General features: G+C 37.9%; 1 protein-coding gene across 1 annotated transcript in view; it reads left to right on the top strand.

Moving 5' to 3' along the window:
• Positions 1-10,877, top strand: part of Otc (ornithine carbamoyltransferase) — a 64,160-nt gene extending 53,283 nt beyond the window's left edge. Inside the window, exons 9-10 of the mRNA XM_021153928.2 lie at positions 2,708-2,845; positions 10,059-10,877. Coding sequence (XP_021009587.1) covers positions 2,708-2,845; positions 10,059-10,118 — 198 coding nt within the window. The 3' untranslated portion in view covers positions 10,119-10,877. The remainder of the gene's footprint in view (positions 1-2,707; positions 2,846-10,058) is intronic.
• Positions 10,878-11,529: the final 652 nt, after the last annotated feature.

Raw genomic sequence — 11,529 nt, forward strand, 5'->3', positions numbered from 1 at the left:
CATCAGAAGACCATTTTGTATAGTTATACTCAGCTGGATGGTCCCAACCCCAGAGGCTCTGATTCAGTGGGTCGTGCATGTAGGAATTTGCATTCTATATGATTCCCAGGTAATACATTTCTACTACTTGAGGGCCACACTTTGAGAATCTCTGTTGAAAGCATATCCTGAATGACAGGAGCATTGGGTTGGCGACAGTGATTATACAAAAACACACAAAAATTATGAGCAAAGGAATAGAAATCATTTTCTTTTTATTACATATCAAAGTTTGAAAAATGGTTCCCCCTTTTAACAGGATATAAAGCCAACATGTATATTTTCTTTTTCCCCCTCTCTGTGAATATTTCCTCTGTGACTATTTCTGTAGATAGCTACTATTTAACATTATAATATGGTTTTTTTTTCAGAATCATTTGTCCATTTACATATAGTTTGACCATTTACATATAAATATCGGTTTGATATTTGTTACATGGTACTTTATTAGTCTATTATTCACTTGATTCTTCCACTTGACAAAAATGAGATTTTCTTTTCAATTCATTGAGATATTTACAGTTTGTAAAAATGTTTTACTTTCATTTTTATTTTATGTGTATGGGTATTTTGCCTTCATGAATGTCTGTGCATTGCTAGCATGCAGTGCCCATAGAAGCCAGAAGAGAGCATTGGATGCTCTTGAGCTGGAGTTATAGACAGCTGTGAACCACCATGTGGGTGCTGGAAACCAAACCCAGCTCCTCTGGCAGAACAGTGAGTGCTTTAAACTGCTGTCCCATCTCTCCAGTTCCAGGACAGTTTTGAAAGAAGTTTTAGAAAGTTTTATTAAGGAATGGCATGAATGTAAACAAAAAAGCACAAACCATGATGATCCCATTTCCACAAAGTGAACTTACTCTTAGCATGTAGATGGAGAAGCGTCACCACTATCCCTGACACCTGCTTCCAATCACAACTCAATTCCAGAGGATAACTCTATTAGGTATTTTATTCTTTGCAGTATTGCACCTAGAATTCTAAAGTACATGTGAATCTGCCCACAATGGTTCTTATTACTATATTTAAAATCTTTTTAAATTCATTTTTATTAGATATTTTCTTCATTTACATTTCAAGTGCTATCCCCTTGCCTAGTTTCCTCTATGAAAGTTCCCTATACCCTCCCCCCACCCTGCTCCCCAACCCACCCACTCCTGCTTCCTGGACCTGGCATTCCCTTTTACTCTTCACAAGACCAAAAGCCTCTCCTCCCATTGATACCCTACTAGGCCATCTTCTGCTACATATGTAGCTAGCTACATATGTAGCTAGCAACATGAGCTCGGGGGTACTGGTTACTTCATAGCATTGTTCCTCCTCTAGGGTTGCAGACCCCTTTATCTCCTTGGGTACTTTCTCTAGCTCCTTTAAAATCTTAATTTTGAAAAATTCTAGAAAGAACAACCTTATTCATATTTCTTTGTGAAGTTTTACTAGACAATAAGTTCCTGAAGAAAGAATTTTTCTTTGATGTCCTATATACTTGAAAAATTACCAGTGATGTTCATTCAAACAGGATAAATAGTTGAAACACTTTCAGTTGTAAATTACAGTTCTTTCTCTACACACCCCATTCTTTGTTATTTACATTTTACACCTTGTAAATTGAAGAGAAAATGGCATCTTGTGATTTCAAAAATTTGCCTTATTTTTGATTATGCTTAGCATTTTTCATATTGATTGGTCATTCCGTTTCTATGTCTTTATAACTCTGTCATATCTTTACTTTCTATCTGCTCCCCTTTATCACTGGTTGTATGAGTTTTATATATATATATATATATATATATATATATATATACACCATGGTTAATCTTTTGTCATATATGTTTCAAATATTTGGTGGAGCTATTTTAACTTACCTATACTTTGCCTCATGCTTGGCTTGGGCAATTTTGTGGTGCCGGTACTGTTAGCTGGAAGAATAATAATTTTCCTGACATATGACAGGTATAAATGCTACTTCCTTTCCATCTCATTTGCCAGTACTTTAGAAGCTCAATTATTCTCAACTTAGAAGTGAAATAAAATTTCAGTACAAAGGCAGTAATTTTGAGGTAAGAATGTATGAGGCAATGTAGTTTTAAATGTGTAAGTGAAAAACCGAAATGGATGGGGGGTGTTACTTTGGGGAATTAACTGTGGGTGAAAATTGAGAGTGCTAGCACATTTGCATCTGAAGAAAGTAAGCAGTGCAGAGTGCTCAGAATCCTCTTTAATGCACTCCTACCTCACTGCTTTCTTCAAAACCATTTTAATTTGTGACAAGGCACACTTCAAATGCCAAAACTCCTCATTTGAAAAACAGCTCAAAATATAATGCCATTGCATCCAAGTAACTTCTTACTATATTGGCAACTTTTGCTATCAGCTACATATTAGCCAGGTTCATTACTAAAATGCCAGGCAGAATATCAGAAAAGTGAATTGACTGATTTAACTTGGAGTGACGATCTCCCAAATTTAAAAGAGTGACTACAAGATGCCATGGGTCAGAGGGATTAATGCATTATCCTGGGTGTCTTCAACTAAAACCTTTACTGTGCCCCTTTGCTTTGTAGTGATATATCATGCCAGTACAGATGTGTTATTACATGCCGAAGAAGCTGTATATGACTACCATGTGTAAGAGTTCATACTTGTGATCTTATCTCCACCTCTTTAGACTGCCAAAGTGGCTGCGTCTGACTGGACATTTTTACACTGCTTGCCTAGAAAGCCAGAAGAAGTGGATGATGAAGTGTTTTATTCTCCACGGTCATTAGTGTTCCCAGAGGCAGAGAATAGAAAGTGGACAATCATGGTAAGGAAGAAGGGGGCAATGGAAGGGTAAGAGACTCTAAGTGGGCTTTCAACTTGACAATTCATGCTTTGGGGTAAAGAATAAGCATCCAAGGTTATCCAATTATACTGATTGCTCCTCTGGCATCTCTTCTACATTTTTAAATTGTATTCTATTTAATTAGTTTTGAGTGTGCACGGGGTGGCACACACTTAACAAAGAGTGTAAGATTAGGTTTTTCCACATGAGTCAGTTCTTTGCTTTTCCTGTGTGGGTCCTGGGACTCAAACACAGGTCTTCAGAATTGGCAGCATGTTGTCTTTACCTGCTGAGCCATTTGCCAACCTGGTCTCTATTTTTGTTCAGGAAGATCACAAGCCAGTATTTATTAGCCTGCATATCATAGTTGAATGAAGTAAAACTGATCCCCTGCCAAATTCTTCAATTTTAATCAAAACCCTTATTGTCATGAGTAACTATTTTTTATTAGATATTTTCTTTATTGACATTTCAAATGTTATCGCCTTTACTAGTTTCCCCTCCGAAAACCCCCTTATTCTTTCCCCTGCCCCCTGCTCACCAACCCAACCACTCCTGCTTCCTGGCCCTTGCAGTCCCCTATACTGGGGCATAGAACCTTCACAGGACCAAGGGCCTCTCCTCCCATTGATGACTGACTAGGCCATCCTCTGCTACATATGCAGCTAGAGCCACGAGTCCCACCGTGTGTTTTCTTTGGTTGGTGGTTTAGTCCCTGGGAGCTCTGGAGGTACTGGTTAGTTCATATTGTTGTTCCTCCTATGAGGCTACAAACCCCCTCAGCTCCTTGGGTACTTTCTCTAGCTCCTTCATTGAGGACCCTGTGCTCCATCTGATGGATGGCTGTGTGCATCCACTTCTGTATTTGGCCTGAATAACTATTATTAATATGTCTGTGTTTGTTGGAGCTGCTAGTTCAGTGCCTAGTACAAAATTGGCATTCAAAAATATCATTTCTTTCTTTGACTCTTCTCCTTTTTCATTCTTTTCTTCTACATTAACCAAAGAACTGTAGTTCTCTTGAGTTTGATCATAGAGATTAATTTGTTTATAAGTATGGAACATTTCTAAAATTCATGGCATCCCTTTGAGATGAAGCCATTGGTCATCTTTACCACTAGTATGCTAAGAAATATTACTATGATATTGCTTTGCCATATTCACTGGAAAATGTCCATGGGAAACTGAATATACACATGCTATAAGTTAGTGCCTCCATTTTTAAGGGATTTAGCTGATCTCAATTACTGTACTAGCAAGTCTTAATTGCAAACAACAGACTCCATCCTAGGTGGATACTGGAAAGAGGTTAATAGACATTAAAAACCCTTGGGAGGAGGGATACAGTGAATCACTATGGAGTACCACATAGCAAGGACATCACAGGCCAAAAAAATATACATCAAATCACTGTAGATGTTTTATAGCCTGAACAACTACAAATGCAACCACCCACAGCCTGGTATCTAGAGCCACTAAAGTCAGATGCACTAGCTGAAACATATACTTATAACATGCACATGGAACAGAAGACTCAATCTTTTAGACAATGGCTTCTATTGAATATTGTTCACTTGTATATCCAAGTCTTCACTAGATGTAACTTACTACCATTCTTTTACTAAAGCTTCAAGGAAGTCTGGAAAATGTAGTGTTAGCTTCTAATCACCATAATATGGTAAAGGAAGTTGGAAAGGACTATCTGTTAATTCCTTTTAGGATCATTGTGGTCATTAAATAATACATGAGAATTTTAGTATATTGCCTAATGCGGCATAAATATCATAATTAGCATCATAATTATTTTCTTCAGGGTTGATCTGATGCAGTTAACAGCAGGACCCTAATTTTAGCTAAAGCTGCTAATGGGAGGTTTAGCTACTCTGCCATGTAGGCTAGTCTCTGAAGATTTAGTGTTCATTTCAGTATTTTGTTAAGAGAGATTTTGGATTTAGTAGTTCTGAGATGGAGCTTGAAAGTTGGTATTTCTAATGAGAAACTAGATAATTCATGTGTGGTCTTATGGACCACATTTTGAGTATTAAAGATCTAGATGATATAAAATAAAAAGTGGAAGTTCTCCAACATTCACCTTAGGAAAAGACATAGTAAAATTTTCCTTCAAACTCTATATTTTACCAGAGGACAATTGAAGTTCTAAAGATGATTCAAATAAATCTGTTAAGGGTGGTCATGTATATACTAGGGGAACTGCTTACAAATGCTGAAATCTCAACTGTGGAGACAGATAGTCTATATTTCTGAAATATTAAAGCATGTTATACATGATTAAATTAAGTTTACTTCCAAAAGTTAAATCTATAATGAGTTAATGTGGTTAACATGTTTACAAGAACATATATTCACACAGGGAACTTTTACAGCCCTCTTTATCCATCTAGGTCTCACTGAGATCTCACCATGCCCCTTGCCTTGGATCACTATTATTATAAGAAGACTTAGCTTAATGAAATTCCAAAGGGAGGGCTATGCTAAAGTGAATGCAGAGAGTCTAATAATGCTGCACTGGCTGTCAAGAAAGCCCTTCTACCAACCAGCTTTAAAACAAACCATCTGTGTCATATTAGATAAATTGTCTCAACCTTCAGTGGGCTCACCCATAAAATGAGCCCACTGAGTCACAGAGATTACAAATGAGGGATAATTTTATTTAGGTCACTAATGTCATCAATAGGCTACTTTGAGTCCTATGTGGAGGGGAATCTTGTGTCTGTGATGTAGAACAGAAAGAGAGGCATAACTGATTAATTAACATTCTTGACATGAATGCTGAGAAGGTGGCAGTCAACGGCTGACAGCTGTGTCCTTGGGCCGGTGCTGGAGGATTTGGAGGTCCCTTGGAGTTCATTTCATTTCAGCCATGTGATTTGAGCTTCTAAACTTTGCCAGATTCTCTGGCCGGCACTGTGGGATTTGAAATGAAAATACAAAAGAATAATATGCAGCCCTCACACAGCCTGTTAGAATTTCTAAGTGCAGAGCATTTTCGAGCAGGATGACCTTGGAGGTCATCTGGACTGCATTCCCGTTTTAAAAGCAATAAACATATTCTCTGCTTGTTCAGAATGGCCTTTAGATTCAGCACTGCTGTGATAATTTGTTTTTGGAGGATGCTCTAAATGGACAATATTCTACAATTGTTCTATCAATCCAGGAGCCACTGGGTACACATAGCTATTTAAATTTATATTAAACTTTAAAAAATTAAAGATTTAATTCCTCGGTCAAACTAACCTCAAACCTCACATTAAGTGTTCAATATTGTCTGTAGCTAGTGGCTACTGTATTAGATAGTACAAGCAGGTCATTTTCACCAATGCTGACAGTTTTAGTGAACAGCACTCCTCTAGGGAATGATTTTCTACTATATAACTTCATTTAAAATCAGGATGAAAGCAAGAAGAAAAGAGACTACCTGGCCTCCACATCTGAGATACATACAATGATTATTGTAAGGTCCATCACTCCAAGAATACAGAGAAAGCCTGTCCCTAATCTGTGTAAGATCATGAAAGCAAAACTGTGCTGTTAGAGTTCCTTTATAAGGCCTCCACATTGAGTACTTTCCAACAAATCTACTCCAAACACAATATTCACTCCATAGTGCACACATCTTCTTTAAAAACAGAAACATAAAGCACACACATTCCTCCCCAGAACATTTGTTTTTGTATTTTTCTGTGATTAGTGAGAAAACAATACTTATAAAACTACTGGTATGTTTTTCCCATCTGTATACATCTTTTTAACTCATAGTACTAAAGTAACCTAAAGAGACTCTTAAATGCACAGTTATCTGGGTGGTCCTTAAGTATGTAACACCTTTGCAAATACAATTCACAGTACTCAAAATTATTCTCCAAGCTAAGACTGCCATCTAAAATACAGTATGCCCAGTCAAATGGCAATGTCAGATAAAAACCTAAGTTTTCTATAAGTATGCTCCACATACTATTTAGAACACACTTGCAGCAAAAAAGACTATTGTTTAGATGTAATTTTAGATGTAATTTCTGGAAAAACCTCCCATTCCTAGTATTTTGTTTGTTTGTTTGTCTTATGTTTGTGAAACTAAGCTTGACATGTTGTATGACTCTGAGCAATAAAGGAAAACGTGAGATGCGGATGTGTAAACTGCTAAAACAGATTGAACAGTTTTACCTGTTACATGGTTCCCCCACACCACTGAAATGTCCTCCTGGGGTCCTTTTTAACGGTGTCCTTCCTTACCAAGGTCTCCTTGGGCTGCCCAATCTCCAGCATCCTTCTAACCACTATAAACGTTTTTGTTTTGTTTTGTTTTGTTTTGTTTTTGTCTAAAAGTAACACCTTGTAATTTTGTTTCTCTGTCTATTCATTGTTCTCACACTGAAATGAAAGAAAATGATCACTCCTAAAAGCAACTAAGTGTCTGGTGATATTCGCCATTTTGCCTGGGAGGAGAGTGCTGGCAACAGAGCCTGGATATGTAGTCAATACATTTGTTTTCACTCTGAAGGCATATTTATTTGATACTGGTTTGAGAATGTAGGCTTTGAAAAAGAGGGTTTAAATTTGGTCCCCTGAGCCGGGCGTGGTGGCACACGCCTTTAATCCCAGCACTTGGGAGGCAGAGGCAGGTGGATTTCTGAGTTTGAGGCCAGCCTGGTCTACAGAGTGAGTTCCAGGACAGCCAGGGCTATTCAGAGAAACCCTGTCTCAAAAAACAAACAAACAAAAACAACAACAACAAAAAATTGGTCCCCAATCTTGGAAAAAAATACCTTAATTTTATTTAGCTAAATCTAGTCATGTGAAAAAAAAAAAAACTGAGGCTAAAACAGAAACAAATTCAAAATGGTCCTGAGGAAGTAAGAGTCAGCTGAGCACAGAGGTCAGATTCCCAGGACAAGCAAGTCCTGATCCACTGTTTACCATCCCGCAGTCAGAAGAATTGCACCTCATCTTTACTATTTACAGTTTTGTATTGCTTGCCCCTTCATACAATATACAATGTTTTGAAGTGGTGTGATGTACAGAAACCACTCAGAACAAGCTAGCTGTTTAAAAGTACATTCACAGGGTTGGAGAGAGACTGCCTCAATTAGTAATGCATACTGCATATAAAAAGAGGACATGAGTTCAGATGCCAGCATCTACAACAAAGCTACTGCCTGCTGACTTCACCTCAGGGAATCCAGAGCTCTCATCTGGTCTTTGTGAGCACTGGCACATAACTATAATCACGAGCATGTACCCATACACTGATGCTTACAGATAGACAAAAATTGCAATACAATAATTTTTAAAGTATATTCTTTGAAATGTAATATGGGGATGTGAACTGTGCACAGACAGCCTGGTCCCCAATAGAGCACAGGTCTTGAACCCCAGAGACTTGGTGGGCAGTGACTTCCACCTTCCTGGGACAGTAGGAGTTCAGCCATGCCCCCTGGGCCCCTGGCTCCTGTCACAGCTACAGCCTCCCACAGCCCCCCACCCCCAGAGGTGTGTGGCCATCAGTCACATAGGAGCAGGACCAAGCCTTCCCACATGTAAATAAGGTTTCCCCAAAGCTCTTGGACCAAGCCAATGAGAAGTACCTGTTGTCAGACACTGACCCACACCCCAAAACTGTATATAAGAATCCTATCCAGAAGGATTAAAGGTGTGAGAGAACTACTCCGTCATCTGAGCCTTCTGTCCTAAGAGCAGTAACACTTGTGAAGAGGTCTGCTCCCCCAAAACACTGCCTGAAGCTCCGCTCCCAACCCAACTGAGTGCTGGGCATGCTGGGTAGTGTAGAGTAACCAAACAGGGAAGGCACAGAGAGACAGAGGTGGAACCAACTGCAGCAACAGAAGTGGCAGAGACGACTTCCTCTCCCTGCCCATACTCACTTCCCTTTGCGGGAACGCTCGCACCAGGCTGAGTTCTCTGTGGAAAGCCTCTGGCACACAGGCCCACAGTGCAACACTACATTTCTGCTGTAGCCTGTGGACACTTATACAGGATACTTGCTTAAACTGCAAGAGAATTGCCTCAGAGGCAATAAAACTGCTTCTTAAGAGAATTTAGGTTTAAACCCATTTCTGCACTATCTGCCTTTTGATTTCTCTAAGTAATAATGAAGGAATTAGCAGGTCATTTCATTAAATATGAAAATGCATGGAAGTTCATTTTTAACTATCCAATTATTTAGTCTAGTGGTGGGCAAATATTTTTGACTGACACATAATATGGTATTTAGTATACTGACAAGTACCAAAATGAGCACTCATTTTTGGTATATATATATATATATATATATATATATATATATATATATATATATTATAAAACATATATATTATACATGTATTATGTGTATATGTATTCTTTATGTATATTATCTATATAATGCATATATTGTACATTATAATATATGTCATAGATATATGTGTGTAATATCTAGCATATATAATACATGTACTATTATACATATAGCATATAATATATTCATATATTATATTAAAGTTTGTTATATATTTAATATAATAAAATAATATAAATACATATTATATATAATATATTCACTAAAATATATAATTGTGATTGTTTCTGGTAACATTTCTACTGTCCCTAGCATGGATATTGGGAAAAGTAAAAATGACAATAATGGTGGTTGACAGCCCAAGACCAAATTATACTCTTGTCTGTAAAGCTAATCCTCTTTTCCAGGGGACAAAAATTCAGAGAGGAGGCATTCATTAGCTTAAATAGTTTACATATATTACTGACATATGGCTTCTTTCAAACTTCTCTAGGTTCCAAATGGCAAAAGCACAGAGTAAACGAGGGGAACTGAGCTAGGGGGCATTATATTGCTCTAAAAGCAGCTAGTACCCATGTTCCAACTACTGACTGGAAAACCCACTCATTGTAAGCATCATGATATCACACTTTAAGTCTCTGACCTGTAATGAGTCTTAAATAAGCATGATGTTCATGCAAATATTTGGGTGTGACTAATCCCTCTTCCTTCATTTAAACAAAAATAAGTATTAGTTGTGACCTGTTTCCTTATCCTTTCCTTGGGAAAACACATTTTAAATTCCAAGCCTGAAAAGCTGAAATCTAATTTTCTTGGTTTAGTTTCCAAGGCAGACTGTTGCTAATGTTTATCCATTTGTTTTTCTTTCTTTTGTCATCCCAGGCTGTCATGGTATCCCTGCTGACAGACTACTCACCTGTGCTCCAGAAGCCAAAGTTTTGATGCCTGTCAAAAGGACAAAAACAGAAAACAAAACAAAACAACAACAACAACAAAAACCCCTCTGTTCTTTAGCAACAGAATAAGTCAGTTTATGTGTGAAAGAGAAGAATTTAAAATTGTAAACACATCCCTAGTGCATGGTATGATTATGTAATTGCTTTGCTATTATGAGAATTTCTTAAAGCTTTTAGTTTAAGTGCCTGGCATTTCATTATCCTGCTTGACTTGGTTTAAACACTCTCTTCAATTCACAACTTCTGAATGACATTTGGGTATCATATTAATTATCATACACATTTCCTTCCACTAAACATTAAACACTTTGCTTACAATGTCTAAGTCATTAAATGTAATCTATGCTTATTACCTTAATAAGGGATCATTCATGCTCATTTATAAATAAACATTTGCCAGGCAGTCAACTGCTGGTAAGTTCATGGGCCTTAAGACCAATGGAGAAATCAAATGAAAAAAAAAATTGCCCATACTGAAGTATTTTTCTTATCATTTATGGAAAGATTGGAGTCTGTCAAGTGAATATATCTATGTATCCACTAGTCCATGTTGTAACTGGAAAGGTTGGTAAGCATATGATATGGTAGAGCTGTGGGGTACCCATCCAAGAATGTGGGTCCATTACAGACTCACATAGTTCATAATTACAATTTTTCCATTAGGAACAATTTAATTTCTCACATCTGTGCTTATCACAAATATACTCATGATGGACTATTTCCATAAATCTACTATTTGCCAACATTTCACTTGCCTTTTTTTTTTCATCACAATTTGAATAGATCTCCTTTGTGGGTGATCAAATCGTCAAATGACTATAAAATAATTATAAATATTTTTAGTTGATAATTTAAATAATATAGGAGGTTGTTCTTAAAATAACACATTTTATCTGGACCAAATAATGTAATTTACTTCATGTTCCACCCCTATTTAAGAAAAATGTTTTCAGTCTGGTTGACTGATATTCTTTAACAGACATTGATGACTTAAATGAGTAAGCAGGCGATGAATAAAAAAATAGATATAGCCCTTCCAGTCAGCGCCAGTACCTGGTCACCATGGGCACGGAGTTAGCGGACACCCCCAAGGTCCCCTAGAGGACTCTCCACGTGATCTTTGGACCACCGGTGAGTGGAACACAACTTCTGTTCCAATCCAATCTCACGGGACCTGGGACAGCACTAAGGAAGCAGAAAACCCAGCCTGACCAGGATCCTAATCCCTTCAGGTCGGCACCAGCACCGGGTCACCTGGGCGCAGAGTCTGTGGACACCCTCAAAGTCCGTAGAGGACAGCTTCTGTGGCAGACCCCATTTCAGGCTCCAGACATACTGGCACCTTCCCTGCCAGAGGAGAGGTGTCCGCCCTGCCCGGGAGAGCTTTGCCAGAGCAC

The sequence above is a fragment of the Mus caroli genome, chromosome X, assembly GCF_900094665.2.
Source record: "Mus caroli chromosome X, CAROLI_EIJ_v1.1, whole genome shotgun sequence".
NCBI classification, from domain to species: Eukaryota; Metazoa; Chordata; class Mammalia; order Rodentia; family Muridae; genus Mus; species Mus caroli.